Source organism: Monodon monoceros, unplaced genomic scaffold, assembly GCF_005190385.1.
Source record: "Monodon monoceros isolate NGI ecotype Baffin Bay Population unplaced genomic scaffold, NGI_Narwhal_1 Super_Scaffold_18, whole genome shotgun sequence".
Lineage (NCBI taxonomy): Eukaryota > Metazoa > Chordata > Mammalia > Artiodactyla > Monodontidae > Monodon > Monodon monoceros.
This window is the reverse complement of record NW_021703774.1, coordinates 74367331-74386410: the sequence shown is the minus strand read 5'-3', so window position 1 is coordinate 74386410 and position 19080 is coordinate 74367331. Positions and strand designations below refer to the sequence as shown.

At 38.2% G+C, this 19080-nt stretch overlaps 1 protein-coding gene across 1 annotated transcript in view; it reads right to left on the bottom strand.

The window, feature by feature from the left end:
• RNF115 (ring finger protein 115) overlaps positions 1-19080 on the bottom strand; it is a 64338-nt gene that overhangs the window by 43909 nt on the left and 1349 nt on the right. Inside the window, exon 2 of the mRNA XM_029227409.1 lies at positions 1117-1175. Coding sequence (XP_029083242.1) covers positions 1117-1175 — 59 coding nt within the window. The remainder of the gene's footprint in view (positions 1-1116; positions 1176-19080) is intronic.

The following is a 19080-nucleotide window of genomic DNA, read 5'->3' as shown; positions in this document are numbered from 1 at the left end:
CACAAAATTGCTAATTTTGCTATCAAGCTAATCTTTATAGATTTAGAATTGGTATTGTGTTATTTAAAACCAAGATTATTATATCAACACTTAAGTGTTTGTACCAAACTAGATCCCATGCCATACATTGCCTTAGAAGCTCCAGTTCATTTATACATATATAATCACTGATAATTAATAAAGTTAAACTAATTGTACATACTGTAAAATGTGTAGTTTTTCCTGGTTGTGGAAGGGACCTTCAACTTTATATTCTGCCAACAGCAACAGTAAAGGAATTATTTACTGCCATTATTTTTTACTGCCCCAAAGTCATCCCAAGATTAAAAGAAGCTTCAGATTACAGATTCTTTTTACCCAGTCAGTATTTTTTCAGTTGTCCAACCAATGTTTAACCAGATAGCCAAAAAAGAACAAATGCATTATTACATTTACCCCAAAAAGGCCCTCCTATCAACACTATTCTACTTTTTGTTAAGCTTTCATAGTTTTAATCATATTGACCAAGAAGGAATACTTAACACTGTCACTTTCAGAAATAATGTCCCCTTTTTATAGGTTTTATACCATTAGTAAAAGCAACAAGAGCCAATATCAAGCATTACCAACAAACTGATATTACAGTGGCAAGATGGCATAAGTTTGACCGCAATAATCTTAATAAGGACAAGGGACCCAAGGCTTCCGCAAGAATAACAACTCAGTTTTTCCCTGGCTAGAACAGCCTGTTTATCTTACTAGATATCTTTGTCAGAAGTCACTCACCAGCCCACCAAAGAGGTATAACAGAAATTTACCTTCAGGCCACAGAGTGGTCACTAAAAACCAACCAATAATCCAAGAGATCCCCAAACTCTTAGAAAATATATGAAAACTTACCAGGTTTACTATGATATGGATACAGAGGTTTCCAAGGAATGCCACAGTAGATCTCATCACACCCACTATCACATCATTTTCCAAATTTTCCCATTTTTCTTCCCCTTCGCTCTGCCACTTCTCTCTCTCTCAATAGAGTATGTTATAAAACAAATTCCCTTCTATTCATTAAGTTGATGCTGAGAAAAATAATTCTGATAACAGAATGCCTGATTTATTCATGAGCTTGTACAATACCTGGAATCATCTGTCATTTCTTCAATAAAGCCTGATTCACATCTGGGACAAATATATTCCTATAAAAGAAAGGAAGACAAATAAAAGTCGTTCATCAGAAAGCTAAGCATATAGTTTCAGAATAATATGCAGTACACAAGCTGATGCTGTGAAATGTTGTATGTACTTGCTGACGCCCAGGACAGTTTTTTCTTTTATACTCTGGCAAATAAAGAATTCCATGAGATGTCTACAGGATGGCTTCACAAGCAGTTCCCACTGAGAACTAAAAGAAGAATGTCAAAGTTTTTTATTTTTTTTTAAACTGGAATGAATTCATTATCTAATTTTCTATTCAAATCTACTGAAAAAGTTCCACTACATATATCAGAGCAGTAGAAGATTATAATATTCATGGGTACAGAAATTGCTGTATTTTTTTTACTATGTACATACAGGAGACATAAACTGAATCACAGAATAAATCAATTTGTAGACTAGGAATTTACAGTGATGTTTTACAATATTTCTGATCTGCTTTTTGATTATCAGTGGTTCCAAATAAAACAATGTTCTCAGGTATTCTATAGAAATGATCATTTAAATAACCAGAACAATCCCATTAGATCAGCTTCTATTTCCTTAACTACCATGAATCTTTCTTTTAAATAAGTAAATATTTCTTTTAAATATCAAGTTTTGGGGCTGATAAGAAAGAATATAATTTAGAGACTGCCTTACCATAGTTTTAAAAAAGTATATTTTAACTACCTATTAAAATAGATCTGGGAAAGACATTTTCAACTATTTTCTTGCTCTCTATATTTTCTAAACCTGAAAGTTTGTCTCATCAGAAGGAAATGTAAGCTGTATTTGCCTACTCAAACAAAGACAGTCAGAATGGTAACTCAAATATTCAAATGCTTTCTTAAAAGAGATATAAAGAAAAAAGACCAATCCCTTCTGTCAAGGAGATTAGTTTGGTGAGGAGACAGTCAATGCAAGAAACAGTAAAATTTAATAAAAGACTTTCTTTAATCAGTGCACACTGGGAATATAAACAAATACCGAAGTCTGCCTGATGGAATCAGGGAAGGCTTTATCTGAAACAGAGACTTAAAACAGTACTCTGTTTGCTCAATAAAAAAGGAAATTATGGGTTAAAAACTGTAACAACAGAATACAGCATGCATGGAGGTTGGAGGAGAATGGTATGATGAGTATGAATAGGCAGGCTGGAACCAGACTGTGGAAAACTTCACATTACCATGAACTTTACCCTGTGGATTAGAAATCTCTCAACCTTTTCTCTCCTCTATACACATGAAACACGAGAAACACTCATAATGGGCATACTGTGAACTACACCAGAAATGAAATAATCTGGAGACGATATGAATCCCTGAGCCCCTCCCTCTACTCCTTCATCCGCCACCCTCCCAGGCAGCAGTAACTACATTCCTTTCTCTCCCACTAAGAAAGTTTATCTGAAAGGAAGTGAGATTGACTCTAGAAGGCTAACCTTAAATCTATTCTAAAGTTAAAAAGAAAAAAATACCAATTACAAAATGTGATTTGTCACCATCCCAGTGCCAGGCCCTCCTCTTTCTTTTCTCTTCCTTTCTCACTCATTCCCATTGCTTTAAAATCCCCTGTATGAAAAAAATTAAAAATAAAAATAAATAAATAAATATCCCATATGTGAAACAACTCCCAAATGTCTCTCTCTAACCCAGGCCACTCTTCTGAATTCCATATTCATTTATCCTCATACGTATTTTCTCTCATGCTCTTTCTCTCTCTTACACACACACACACACACACACACACACACACTCTCAAAAGGCGGCATTATCAGTTTGTTCATACCAGAAAACTGGGAGTCGTTCCTAACACCTCCCTCTCGCCTTCCACAGACAACCATCAAATCCTGGCACTCCTACCATGAACACATTTCTCAAACCTACTCCTTGCCCCACTGCCTTACTATCTTAACCCAAGGCAACACTGGCTCTAGACAATGAATAACCCTCTTAAGTGTTGTCCTGCTTCTCTTCTAGTCTTTTCCCATCTGTTCTGCATGAAGAAGTCAGAATGATCTTTTTAAAACATAAAATGGACCATATATCATTTCCCATCTTAAAACCTTTCAACTATTTCCAAAAACACTTAGAATAAAATCAAACTCTTAAACATGCCTTACAAGGCCCTAATTCAGCTGGTCTCTGTTTAACTTGCCAACCTCATTTCAGGCTACCCTCCCTCAGTGAATTCCGGCTACAAGGACCTCCTTTCAGTTCTTCTAACTCATCAAGCTCATTCCTACCTCAAGCTTTCATACATTCTGCTCCTACGACTGAAACACTCTTCCCCTAACTTTTTGCATGGCAAGGGACTTCTAGTCCTTTAGGTCTCCATTTTAAGGTCATGTCAGAAAGTCCCTCTTTCATCATCCAATTTAAAGTGGTTTCCTCTTATTATTTTCTCCTATAGCACCCTGTTCATTCCTTTGTTGTAGTTTATCTTATGACAGGGCCGAAAGTAAGCTCATCACACGAGATGAATTGTGCCGAAGCACAGCAGTAGAGGGCTGCCGCTCGCTCAGGCAAAACAGCGGCGTCTGTCCTGCTGTGGTAGCTTTTATTAAAGCATTATCTATGTTTACATTTTAAGACTTATTTTCTTAACATTCCAGAAGTGCCAAAGCAGCAACATATGCTTCTATTGATTATACAAGCAATAATGGGCTTTCCTGAAAACATGCCGTGCTTCGTCCTTGAGCGCAAAAGCAGCACAAGGTTCCCACCATTATTTTGATTATACTGAAGTAGCACAAGGACATTTCCTTGTGTTCCCACCATTCTGATTATACTGAGGACATCTCATGGATCAGTGCCCAAAGCACTCAATGCTTATTCGCAGGCCCCCGGTTTGCCGGGGGTTGGGGGGGGGGAGGCTCAAAGCATTCAGGACTGTTTGCAGTTCTGGCTTATTCGCCAGCCCCCAGTTTGCTGGGGGCGGGGCTCATGGGTCACGTCTCCTTTCCATGCCCTCAGTTATTCCACTACATTCCTTTATAGCACTTATCACAATTTGTAATTAGACATTTGTTTAATGCTTTTTTAATGTCTGTCACCATTCAATAAGTTTTAAGTTTCATAAAGGCAGGGTCCAGATAAGTTTTGTTTACCATTATATCCCTAGGACAGAAAGGTGTTCAATAAATATTTATTGAATAAACAAACATGAAATTACTTGCCACACACTTCACAACTAGGAGTCAAAGTACCAGAATCTAATACAATTAGAGGACGGTTGGAGTGGAAGTAAAGAAAAGAGCTGGAAGCTTAAGAAGTTGTGGCCTGCTCACGGGAGAGTGAAGCCTAAGATTTCAGAAGTAGCAATGTTCTGGATGATCACAAAGTCCAAGATACAGCTATGGGGGTAGCTGGCTAAAGTGCAGTAGGTATGAAGGTCTTTAGACTTAAAGGGTGGTCTACATTGATACTAAACTTCCAATAATGTTTAGAGCTGTGATAGAGAGAAAATAATTTCAAAAGGCAGATATTACAATTGGGAAGACAAAAAAGACTTGAAGCAAGAATCACACTGATTTAGAGTAGAGAAATGTACAAATCCTCTCTTCAATGATCCCAGTCATGGTTCTAGGAATCAGGCTGTCAGCCATCATAGATAGCTCCTTCACAGAACAGGACACTTCAGAGGCATAAACCAAATTACAGAAGTACTATAATTACAGGAGTACCTAGTGGCTACTTCCTGCCACTAGGTACTCCTTCCATTTACTAGCACAATCAAACCTTTCTAGGTAATTCTATTTTGATTACAGGGAAGAGAACCAAAATTCCTTCCAAATGCTCTGTGAATTATTCTTGATAAAAGTAGCTTATTATAGAACAAACCAACCTCTCAGCCGTGAACTATTCCTCCTAAAATCAACATTACAGGAAATACGGAGAACTTTTCAGAATTCACAAGCCTGTCATTCTCTAATTATCAGAGTAAAAAATGCATACTTGTCTCCTACATACTTCAGTAGTCTGATCTCAGAACAAAGGTCTGGTCTGAGAAAACCATTCTCTTGGAAGCCTAAAAACCCAAAAATAACATTCTGAAGATACTATAGTTCCAGTTTCTAGATTTTCTTTTTAAAGGCCTGATAGCACTGTATTTACTACCGCCATTTTCTTCTGAAATCACACTAATTTCCCCCTGATTTCCAGCAACTGCTTCAAACTAATCTGGAGATGGGATGTTATGTAAGGGTGGAGGTGAATGAAGAATACTGGCCATGAGTTGATAATTACTGAACCTGGGTACATGTGGGCTTCTTATACTATTCTACTTTTTTTAAAAAATAAATTTATTTATTTTTGGCTGCGTTGGGTCTTCATCGTTGTGCACGGGCTTTCTCTAGTTTCGGGAAGCGGGGGCTACTCTTCATTGTGATGCGCAGGCTTCGCATTGTGGTGGCTTCTCTTGTTGCGGAGCCTGGGCTCTAGGTGCATGGGCTTCGGTAGCTGTGGCATGAGGGCTCAGTAGTTGTGGCTCGCGGGCTCTAGAGCGCAGGCTCAGTAGTTGTGGCACATGAGCTTCATTGCTCCGTGGCATGTGGGAACTTCCCGGACCAGGGCTTGAACCCGTGTCCCCTGCACTGGCAGGCAGATTCTTAACCACTGTGCCACCAGGGAAGTCCCTCTCTCTACTTTTAATATGTTAAAATTTTCCATGAAAAAGGTTTCTTTTGTTTTAAGTTACATCAGTCTGAGAAACACAGGTCAAGAAAGTGTTAACCAAACTATGTACTAAACTGTGTAAAGGGGCTTCCCTGGCGGCGCAGTGGTTGAGAGTCCGCCTGCCGTTGCAGGGGACACGCGTTCGTGCCCCAGTCCAGGAAGATCCCACGTGCCGCAGAGCGGCTGGGCCCGTGAGCCATGGCCGCTGAGCCTGCGCGTCCGGAGCCTGTGCTCCGCAACGGGAGAGGCCACAACAGTAAGAAGCCCGTGTACCACAAAAAAAAAAAAAAAAAAACTGTGTAAAGTAAAAGTAGATTAGAAATAATCTATTATGTTAGAGAATTAAGGGGAAAGGGTACTTAGATTTATGAAACAACTACGTGCTTGACATTGTGCTATTCCTGTTAACCACTCTGTGAGGAAAACACTGTTATTTCTACTACACAAATAAGAACATGAAGTTGTAAGAAAGAAAGAAATAAGCTGTCTGTGGCAGATCTCATTTTCCAAAGATGGCGCCAACAACATCTCCCAACCCGCATGCTGTTCTGCAATGTAACCCTCCACTCCACCCTCTTTGAATCCGGAGGGCCCTGTGACTTCTTTACCTGTAGAATACTGAGTCAATTCCAGACAATGCTCTTAACTGCCTAACAGTTTCTGCTTCCTGACCCTTAAAGCCCTGAGCAGCCACAAAAGTCTGGGCTACTCTGCTGGCGTAGAGGAGCACTAAGACATCAGAGAAGGATTGGATTGTAAAAGGGAAAAACTATCTTGAAGGTCCATCCCAATAGAGTCTTCAGATGGCTCCCTCTCCAGGTTCTGTATGACTACAAATGCATGAAAGATCTCAAGTGAGAACTGACCAGCTGAACTCTGTAAATCCAGAGGAACGTGAAAGATAATACTGTTTTAAGCCACTAAATTTTGGGGTGATTTTTTAGGCAGTAACAGAAAACCAGAAAATTGCCCAAAGGATGAAGAAGAGCTTTGAATCTTGGTCTTTCTTGAATTCAAAACTCCATATTCTTTTCATTACACTTCATTGATTGAAAATAACTATTCTTTTAGAGAAGGGAACAGGAACTATAATTTGCTGAGGATTGAATGGAAACGTTTATGTCAAGGCCAAACAAGGACTTGGGAGGTTCAGCAGCCTTTCAGCCCCCTCCTTCCCTTACAGGGGAGCAGTACCCTGATGAACATACCATCCAGGGTCTGAAACCTTCAATCTTACAAGCTCAGAAATATAATTTAGCACCTAGAGAAGATCTGTCTCTTAGAGGAAGAGTCACATAAAAACAAATTCAGAGGCCATCTCAGAATGCCCATTTAATTTCAATGAAAAAGAGTTATCAAGTGGCCCATTTACTTTTACAATTCAGCACAGTCTTCCTCAATAAATAAATCCACCTAAATAGAGGAAAGAGGCATACGCATAGAGGAAAGATTTTTGGAATCAGAGACCTGAATTCTAATCTCAGGTCTCTATTTATTAGATATGAAGTCTTGGGAGAGTCACATTACATTTCTGAGACTCAATTTTCTCATCTGTAAAATGGAGATGCTTGCTTCGATGCTGTATTACTGTAAAGTTTAAGATGTTTGCAAAATACTTAACTCAGTGACTGCCACATTAGATAGTAGACATTTAATAAATATAGCTATTATAGTTATTCCAGATTATAATCACCTGCTAAATAAGCAGAGAATCAGAGCAGTAGGCAACTGGATATATAGCTTGTGTCATCATGCTAGGATAGCCTAATATATCCGTTCCCACTATGAACATAAACCACATCCTCAAAAATCAATGATCTGGGTTTCCTCTCCCTCTGGGCAAGAAGAACACAGCATATGTTTGCCTCTGACTCCTTTTCTATTCTTTCACTGCTGACCCACAATTCCCACACCCTCTTCTAATAGACAAATTCTTTCTCCTGTTAGAATATAATACAATTACTTGGCTGTATTTTCTTACTTACAATCACAATTTACTCCTGCCCTACACTGAGATTACAACCAGACTGGACTGGATTTTAAGATTGGATTTTAAGTATTTATCTCTTGGATCACTTCTAAAGATGGCTAACTTGGCATTTCAATTTTTCCTAATTTTTCTTCAGAGGTACTATTAACTTCAATTTGGGTGAACATCCATGAATTAAGGAGAATTTGTAAGAAGATCAAACCAGAACCAAACACAGTCTCTCTCTGACTCTACACTCCTCCCACACCCAGGCCTTGGCCTTAGAATCATCCTCACATATTCATATAACAGAGTTTTGTTTGGTTTTTTTAAATATCTTTATTGGAGTATAATTGCTTTACAATGGTGTGTTTGTTTCTGCTGTATAACAAAGTGAATCAGCTATACATATACATATATCCCCATATCTCCTCCCTCTTGCGTCTCCCTCCCACCTTCCCTATCCCACCCCTCTAGGTGGTCACAAAGCACCCAGCTGATCTCCCTGTGCTATGCGGCTGCTTCCCACTAGCTATCTATTTTACATTTGGTAGTATATATACGTCCATGCCACTCTCTCACTTCGTCCAAGCTTACCCTTCCCCCTCCCCGTGTCCTCAAGTCCATTCTCTACGTCTGCATCTTTATTCCTGTCCTGCCCCTAGGTTCTTCAGAACCTTTTTTTTTTTTTTTTTTAGATTCCATATATATGGGTTAGCATATGGTATTTGTTCTTCTCTTTCTGACTTACTTCACTCTGTATGACAGTCTCTAGGTCCATCCACCTCACTACAAATAACTCAATTTCGTTTCTTTTTATGGCTGAGTGATATTCCATTGTATATATGTGCCACATCTTCTTTATCCATCCATCTGTTGAGGTAACAGAGTTTTAAATTTTAAGCATAATATAGGTTAGAGGGAGAGGGAAAAACCAAGGATAAGAGTGAATTAAGGGCCCATTATATGTCTGGCACTATGGATATCTCTCCTTTACTTAAACATGAATATATCAAATCTTCACACCAACCCCTCCCCCCAAATACTGCCAATGTATGTAGTCCCCACAGTCACTAAGTCTTATCAAAAAATTTCATTAGGTCATTTCTATCATCCTATCTGTAAAAGAGAAGTATAACAACCCTAAGTTACTTACCCAGAATCACTGGAAACAGGAACCCAGTTGTTTCCACTAAACTAAGCTGCTTTCCTCTAGGGTCTGAATGTTTACTATATACAACCTAAGTGAGGACACTCAGTAGCAGGTACACTTGAATGCACTACTTCGGATGTTCCACTGTCTATTTCGCCTAAAAATACCCACAGGCAGAAATATCTTTCACCATTAATAGTCTGAATCAGGGACAACTCCCTAAGTACAGCTTAGCCCTGATGCTTACCAACTTAGAAGAACAGAACTGGAGGACACAAAGCACTTGGAATACAAGAGAGAAAGGGAAAGGGTGGTTTTAATGCATTATTTTCTTTTCCTTCTTATATTTCAAGGGATCAGTTATCACAAAATGTGAGGTCTTGGTAGAACAATGACCCGTAAGCCAGGACTTATTTATGTGAAGTCCCATGCTGTGAAATTTACATACCCTTGAACTTTATACAAATTTATATCCAATGTTTATTCAGAATATGAAATATAAAGGCTTACTATTTATTTCCTAATTCCACAGCTTTGCTTTTCTATACAGTCACGATCAAAGTCTATTTTTTTTATTTTATCTAAAAGAGAAGCCTATTTCCTGTGTCATTTGACAGAGTCAAAATCTAAGATCACAATATTAAGTCAGTCATGTTCTATTGTTCACATTCTCTTTGAGTATCACAAGGCAAAACTGTTCAGAAACTCCTAACTAGAAGGATTAGGAACACAAACTGTTTGAAATACATCACAGTTCCTACCTAGGCTAGAACCCACCACACCATGAATTTCATGCCAACTCACATCTCTAACATCAAAGACACTACTTTTTTCTAGAGACTTTTTCCATAATCCCCTATGATTATCCCTTTACAAGCCAGGTTGCACTTCCTCCCTTTTCAAAAGCATCAAGTGAGCCCCAAAACAAAGATAACAGAACTGAGATAGGCTGGGACCTGTGACCTGGAACCCCCTACTGGAGTGCTTGCACCTGGACAAACTAAGGAACTAAAAATAACTGCACAGAGGCACAGTTGGGGCAATTATCAACAGTAAGATACAAAAAGGCCACAAACCAACTGACTCTTTGGAGGTGTTGGGTACAAAAAGCACATGATCCCTACACAGGGCACCACCTGTGGGCAGACCAACCCGCCCCTACCCTCACCTCATTTAAGGAACCAGCTAGGCCCCACCTCAGAAAGCGAGCAAGGGCACCTGTTTTCTTATTTTCACTCCCTCATGCTGGAGTCCCAATAAAGCCTTGCCTGAATTTCTCGTCTGGCCTCTTATCAATTTCTATTGATTAAAAAGTCCAAGGACCCAGGTCAGTAACAGAATTTCTGAGTTCTATTCCCAGTTCCACCAGTTCATGGTCTTTGGGAAGACCTGTTTCTCCATCTGTAAAACTAGAACACAAATGCTGTCCTCATTTACTTGTCTCCCCTAACTCTCCTTCAGGAAAACAAGAAGTCTCACTCATTCAATTCTTCTTTTGAGGATAAGTACTTAAGATCAGGATATTCACAGAAGTTTGTTTTATGTGCCTTTACTTCCCTAAGTGTGATTTTATTATTACAACATAAACTTTGCACATGATTTCAGTGACTTTTAATCCCAGGTTATTTTTCTTTCCCCACCAAGCATGCTTTTCTTTCTGCACAATGCTTGGAATTTGAGCTTAGAATATATTTGCTGAATGAATGTTGTCAGCTTATGTAAGAAGATTCTATCAGCCTAAACTGAACGTAAGACAAAATTTTCCTCCAAACTATGATGGTACACAACAGAACTAAGGGCAAACTTTTAGTATCATTTACCATTTTATATCTATGCCCCTGAGTTGTTCTCCTTTTTGCTGCCTTTAGTGTAAGCAAGCAAAGAACACTGTAACTAAATCTTTTCTGGCTATGTTGTGTTAACTTTTTCTCTGATAATTCTTATAGTTTAGTCTTTTTTTTTTCTTAGAAAATTTGGCTTCTTGTCCATCTGATCAAGCTTATATCAAGTAACGCTTTGTCTCGTGACCTGATTTTCTGCCTTGTTACACAATGAACTAAAGAAGGTTGGTTGATTATACATTCCTACTTGGAGTCCCTGATAATGTCAATGTTCAATCACGGCCTGGAATGAAGGAACAAAATGATGATGGTTGTGAATGTTACTATTCTTAGGGAGTGAGACCATAAATAAAGGCAGTTCTATTGGCCTGGAACTGAATCACAGCTCTCCAAACAATATTTAAATTATATAGGTATCTTTGTATAACACTAAAAAACTGTGGCCTAATGGTGGTTTTTTTTGTTTGTTTTTGTAAACTGGTTTTCTTCCTGATTAACAGCCAGGGGAACAATCACTAAAGATTTGAGTTCAGAGAAATAATTCACACTCAGGATTAGAAACAGACATACTTCTGGAACCCTTTTACAACACTAGTGTTGCAAGATGAGAAAGACGTATGTTACACTACTGACCTTATTAAAAACCTTGGGAACTCTGAATCTGCTCATCTAATACTGATTGTCTGTTAAAACAGAATGCTAGTAGGGAACAGTTCTCAGAGCTTTCTGAGAGTCTGTTCCAGGATTATAATCCTCAATTTGGCTCAAATAAAATTTTGCATTTCAAAAACAAAGAACCAGGGGCTTCCCTGGTGGCGCAGTGGTTGAGAATCTGCCTGCGAATGCAGGGGACATGGGTTCGAGCCCTGGTCTGGGAAGATCCCACATGCCGCGGAGCAACTAGGCCCGTGAGCCACAACAACTGAGCCTGCGCGTCTGGAGCCTGTGCTCAGCAACAAGAGAGGCCGCCATAGTGAGAGGCCCGCGCACCATGATGAAGAGTGGCCCCCGCTTGCCACAACTAGAGAAAGCCCTCGCACAGAAACGAAGACCCAGCACAGCCAAAAAATAAAAATATATAAAAATAAATAAATTAATTTAAAAAAACCAAAGAACCAGAATGCTAGTATATTATTAAAACAGGACTCCCTAACTGAATCAGCACCTACACTTGGCACAGAATAATAAACCAATAATTTTAGTGATCAGGAAAACAAAGTTGAAAAATTTAGGGAATTAAATACTTTCCTTATTCTCACTTGTTCATATTACTTCCAGACACTTTTTAATCTAAAACATGCAAATTAAGAAGAGCAGTGAAAGCTAATTTGCTGAATTTGCCTTCTACATATTATTAAACAAAAAGTAAATGTACCATTATAAATTGTTTTCACACTACATCAACTATCAAAATAACAGTAATTTTTTTTTTTCAAACCAACAGGCTTAAGGTACAAAATTTCCATTCCTCAACCTAACTTGTCTTAACTAGGAATACGAATGCCTCTAACCATTCAGCAGTGACTGTATTACAAGATCAGAACCTAATAACTGGTACTATAAAATAAAATCAGGGAATCAACAGCTTCATAAGTTCATTTGAGAATAAAGTACCTCTGACTACCACTTAAATTACAGAAGATTCACTAGAAGCAGCTAAGCTCCATTCAACAAGTTAGTCAAAAATGATGACAAGAATGGTGAGGAAATGAGAAATTTAAAGGCATACAGGAGAAACTGTCTAAAGGAAGAGTAAATCAAGTCTAAATGACAAAGACTGAATCTTGCAATATGTTAAAAGTACTACACTAAAGTAGTGAACAATAAGCAAGAGAAAAGAAGAGTGATAAAACAGGAAAATGTTTTCCTGTGACTAGCAGTCATTCTCAATGAGGATAATACAATCATCTGTGGGACATTTTGGACATCTACTGAAGTGTTGTCACAGCAATTAAGAAATGCTACTTAATTTAATGGGCAGAGTCCATAAGCATAAGAAACTCCAGCACAAAGAAATGTCTCTATTCTTAAACTTCCTATGGACAGTTGAGTAGATAAAAAATATCTTTATAATTACCAAAGCCTAGAACCTAACTCCATTATATATATAAACACCAACTCTTTCTATATATAAACACCATGCACTGTATGTCCAGAAAAACAACTACTGAATAAAACAAGAGAAAATTATACTTTATTTGTACCTTTATCAAGAATTGTTCACCATTCTGGGGGCTTACCACTCATGCTATTTAAGGTATAATTACCCTTATAGCTAATCTCCTTGGGTAGCTGTTATGTCTGTGTTTGGTGCCAATATCTACTACATTATATATATCTTTCTATAATGGACTTCTGAGTATCTACACATTGAAATGCATATTATTTTGTCATGAGTTACTTTCTTTTTATTTATCCTTTACCTTACATCTAGAGAATTTTTTAAATGTATATGTAAGGAAGTTGTATTACCTAAGAATTTCATTTCATTAAAGGTAGTGTTTCAAAATGTTTATTATAAAAAGAGGGCACTGGGTCTGACAGGTATGAGAACTACCGGGCTAGAAGATCAGCATCACTGTAGGATACCTATAGGTTTTAGTCAATCCAGAAAAAGAAAAGAAAGGACACATAACTATGGGATTTTTTCTTTCTTCTGAGAATGTAAATTCTAAGCACGCTGAAAAGTAAACACAATAAAACCTTTATTGGAAGACGGTCCTCTAGGTTTAAGTCTATTCAAATCTGCACAACATGAAAGTGAGTGGCAAAGAGGTGAATATAGGATACCTTGCCTACTAAGAACTTCCTTGTGACACCGTTGAAATCATCAAGGAGAGAGATTATCTAATTTAACAGCTCTTCAAGGAAAACAAAACTAACTGGCCTATTTTGGGAAAAGAAGCTGGGCAATCTATTTAACATATAAGAAAAGTGTGCCTAGTTTAAAATCACCACTTCTATTTGTTATATATGCATTGGAGACTTCTAAGGAACCCTGAACTGCTAACAATTGAACTTAAAAGATTAAAAAAAAAAATCCTTCAGAATCTAACCTAAACTTCTTTATGTGAAACTATAAGAACTACCTAAAATGTTTCTCCTATGGTAAAGGCCTTATTTCTCTACAAATAAGGACTGCTCATTCCTACACAACCTTTCAATCAAAGATTACATAGCTCCATTTCTCCAAATACCCACTCAAGCTTTCAATACGCACACCTCAGTAGTATTTTACAGTGGGATATACTAAGATAAACTGAGAGGGTCAGATGACTCAACTCCAGCCCTTTGAAGAATTAATATTAGAACAAGAATTGATAACTTTAATTCACCCACTCGACCAAGAGTTTGAAGAAACAACGTTTAAGCACAACATCTCCTAAGCTCAGGAAAACTTTCAAGAGCAAGAAATACAGAAAGTAAAACTTGATTAATGCTAAGATGAGCTATAGAAAAACTAAGTTAGACTTGTCTGCTTTTTGCTTTGTTTTCAAACTGGAATTTCCAGATGTCGTACTAAGTTACATGTGGTGTTACCACCTCAATTCCCAACTGACAAAAAATTTGGATACTTTTCTTTTAGAAGTTGCCCCACAGTGTGTAACTTGAGAGGAGTGATCCAATTGCTCTGGTCTCAGTAACCACAAGGAAAGAAAGTGACCCCAAGAGATACTGCTATAATGGAATAGCAGCCACTTAACTCCTGTTCTAAACAATCCCAACCATCAGGGCTTTGGCTAAAATTATATGGTCTCAATTATCTTCTTGAAAATTCTCAACAGGATCCCAAAATTCGAAATCAAAACTAACCCAGGACAAAACCTTAAGCACGACTGACACGAGAAGCCAATGACTATCCCTTTATCCTTCTATACCCAGGGCTCCTGAACCTCAGCGCTCTAGACATTTTGGGCCCGATAATTCTTCATTGTGGGGGGCTGTCCTGTCCATTGAAGCATGTTTAGCAGCATCCTTGGCCTCTATCCAATAGATGCCAGAAACAACCCTCCCCTTCCCCCATTAGTGACAATAACCCAGTTGTAGAAAATGTCTACAGATGTTGCCGAATTTCCTCCTAAAACGCAAAACTGCCCCCAGTTGAGAGCCACTACTCTACATTATCTCCTTTATTTATCAATATTAAGCTGTGGAGACATAAAAATAAGTCAGTATCCAAAGGCTTCTTATTCTCAGACCCCTTCTAATTTGACTACAGAGAATAAGAAACAATCCACTTTTTTTTTTCCTCTTCTAATAAGATGGCTGTCTGAAAGACCTTAGCATCCTCTCCCTGGACGTAAGCAAAGGTCATAAAAAGCCAAGTAAACATAAAGAAACACAAAGTGTTAGCAATCAGCTGGTACTTCCCCAAAAAATATAAGGAATTTCATCTGCAGTGAGTTTAAAGATTCTTGTTCTTCCTCATACTGAAAAAAATCCCACAGATTTACCCAAGATATACATGTCTATTTATCAGTAGAATTTCAAGACCAGAACTAGCATTCTACCCGTAAGAATACCTATTTCTTACTTCTAGATCTTTGCAGGGAATATACTTACTGACACTATATGTTCAAACTTCACATGGTAGTACCTGCATTTTCTTCCACTGAAGCCTTTTAGATAAAGATCTCATACCACTAACACCACTACTTTTTAAATATAACTACGGGGTCAAGAGACTATCATTCAAGAGACTTTTAATAAGCAATTGCTATATAGCACCAGAAAGATGCTAGATAATCAAGCACACTTTTTAACTGAAGTCACCAATAGCAGAATTTAAGAAATCTAATTATTGGGACTTCCCTGGTGGCGCAGTGGTTAAGAATCTGCCTGCCAATGCAGGGGACATGAGTTCAAGCCCTGGTCCAGGAAGATCCCACAGGCCATGGAGAAACTAACCCCATGCCCCACAACTACTGAAGCCCATGTGCCCTAGAGCCTGTGCTCTGCAACAAGAGAAGCCACCGCAATGAGAAGCCCATGCACCACAACAAAGAGTAGCCCTCGCTCGCCGCAACTAGAGAAAGCCCGCGCGCAGCAATGAAGACCCAACGCAGCCAAAAATAAATAAATAAAATAAATTTATTTTAAAAAAAGAAATCTAATTATTAAAACCTATAAAACCCAGCTCAAATCACTAATTTGTTCCCTCAGCTCAACAAAACTACTAACATTACTTAGACACCGTTCTAGGATCTTTCTAAGAATCATGCAACTTTAAAAAGCAAGGTCAGTGAGCTTAGAGTTTTAAGAATCACAAAGTCTTTAGGGAGTCTACTTTTTACCTACTCTTATGGGGTGGTTAGAAAGTTTTCCTGTATTAGAGTCATTACAAGTACAGCACAATGACAATGACTTGTATAGCACTTGGTAAAGAACCAAACCAATATTACTTATTGATAAGGATGACATTTCATTAGATCAAAGGTGATATAATAAGGAGATGTGAGAGGGAGAGAAGCCAGCTACTTCCTTCAGACAAAGCCTCAGAGGTGAGCAATACACTTGCAGTCCTTAATTACACTGGTCTCTTCTCTGGCTTTGGATGCTCTGATCTCCATAAAACACTTAAGAATCACCCTAGTTTCATCAGTACCAAAAGTAGTTTACTCTGCATATGATTTATCTCACCTGCTTAATGACGCTACAGGACTTAATCTCATAAGGTAATATTCCCTGACCTTGATTTAAAAGTGGGGGAAGGTAGTATGGAGATGGAATGACACCTTTACATTCCATGACACAGCCCTCTGTGGCACTACCCAGTCATCCCTAAGTGTCACATAGTTAACTCCGTCAGTCTTGGCTATCTCAATGGGATAGTCAGGTGAGGTAGAAGCTTCTGCTGTATTTTCAAAATAACTTTAAGTTACTTAAGTATTTCCTTTGTCATCTGATGACCAAAAAATATACAATGCCATTTTACCCAGTTATATATATAAACTTGAAAGACTAGGGCTTCAGACCATATAATCAAAATCTCTTATTTTAAAATCCAAGTTTAACATTCACTAAATTTTACTAAAACCATTTCCACTGTAAATAGGAAAACACTGTTAATTAAAAAATAAATTCCTAAATCATTACTCACTTCTAGAATAAAGGCTTTTTAGAAACCTAATGATAACAATACCACTGAATATATTTTCATTCTAAAATTCCCTTCATGATTTCCCCCTCATTTCTTAATATCTTCTTTCTAAAAGAAACTTTTGTCTTCTTATCTGGGAGGATCCAAATCAAAAACACACAAAGCTGAGATGGATAGATCAGGATTAGGAGTGAGGAGGTTATTTCATCAAATTAAATTAATTCAACCAAATGTGGCTTAATAGACACACTCCAATCTCTCTCAGAAGTTATAACCAAAAAAAAAAAAAACTTTTAAAACAGCCATTGAAGTTAGCTGGGCCTGTGAATCTTTCAGAGTAGCAGGACTGACAAGAAAAACAATAAAAACCTAAGGGTAGTTTCAGGGATGAACATTGAGCAAGCTATTGCTATTGCCTGTATACTTCCAAATGTATCATGAAGTGCTGTAACCTAAAGACTGGGGAAGGGAAAAGAAATAAAGAATTGTAAAACCTTGCAACCTAGTCCCACTGAACAAAATTATGATTTTATGTGGTGAATAAATTGGCAAGAGATGAGATGGCTCTGAAGCAGTTCCTCCCACTGACTGGGTGAAGAAACCTCCCTAGCAATAGCTCACTAAAGGCTGATGTAAAACTCAATACCAGCCTCTGGTGTTCAGAGAGAGCAACACTCCTGGGTAATGGATCTTGTGATCCAACTACCACCAAAGTACCCTCTTGAGATGTAAATTAACCCCAGACAAAGAAAAACTTTATTCTGGCTATCTGCAGAAAGACATTCAGGTTTACCACAACATTGATCCAGTTCAAGAAACAATGCATGCCTAATGAATGCTGAGTACTTACAGTGAGGGAATCCCAAGTTCATATAAAAAATTATTTTTAAAAAACTTCAATGTTGTCCAATATATATGATAATATTACTGACTAACCAGTGCTGAATTGGTTTTTCAGTAGCAGAGATTGATTTGTACTGAATCAGCCACTTACTAACCTGGTCATTCTTACAATCAACATTTTCAAGATGACAGTCTAGGGTTAAGGATACAGAAATGGCCATGAAACATGAAACTCACTGGCTCATCCACAAATCAAAACTATATTCCTAACCTCACTGCACCTTTCCTAAAAATGCATAGCAACAATGATTTACTAAATGTTTCTCCCTTCTTCCTCAACTCACTCTTCCTTTTCTACCTCAGTCTATGCTGTCTCCTCAGTCTGAACTCTACCTATCCTTCAAAACTCAATTTAAATCCCATCTCATCTGTCTTCCCCGACCTCACATCACCAATGCTACCATGTCTCCCCCTCTCTGAATTCTAAAGCACATTATTATCCATCCTCATTCACCTTAGCTGTTACTTTTTCCAACAAAACTGTGAGGTGCTTAAGGGCGGGAACCACGTACTCCTCAGTATCACCTCCAGGACATTCAGCTGAGAGAACCTGGTATGTCTGCAGGAAGTATTCAGTTGCACTTAATAGTGTTAGGCCTCAGTTTACAAATCAGGCATGACAGATAATAAATCAGTCTAAAAAGATCAACAACTTCCCCTCCATGTATCAAACTAAGGCTTAGAAAAACACCTAAAAAGTCTTTCAAATGATCCCTTTTCAAGAGCACTTTGAAGTGAGGACTTGAGATGGTAAGAAGAAAAGATATAAAAAGTTGCGGAAAGTTAGACTGTTTTCTCACTCCTAAAGGCAAACAGTGAACAGCAACTTAAAGATCAGAAGAGCTGAGGCCACACTGTTCAATAGGACATCACATTCAACATGTCACTGGTCACACACATACTGGCTGAATTCCAGACTCCTTCTCAGTAGTAAGGGAGCATTCTGGAGGCTCTGATGTCCGCTGACAAAAAAACAAGGCACCTGCTCTTCTCAGCACTGAAGTATGGCAAAAAGCACAGACACAAACACAGCCAAATCAGCAAGCAAAACTAAAACAGCATGTAGATGACACTGCAACTATGAAGTTGGCGGTCGGGCAAAAAGAGAAGAAAAGAAAATGCTGTAAAAGCCTGATAAACGCACAACCTTTAGGTGAAAAAGGCTAAAATAACTTTTAGGCACTTTTCACTGGACTCCGTTTGTGTTTCCAAGAAATAAGACATACAGACACACTTTAGCAGGCTTTCTTACAGATTGTATG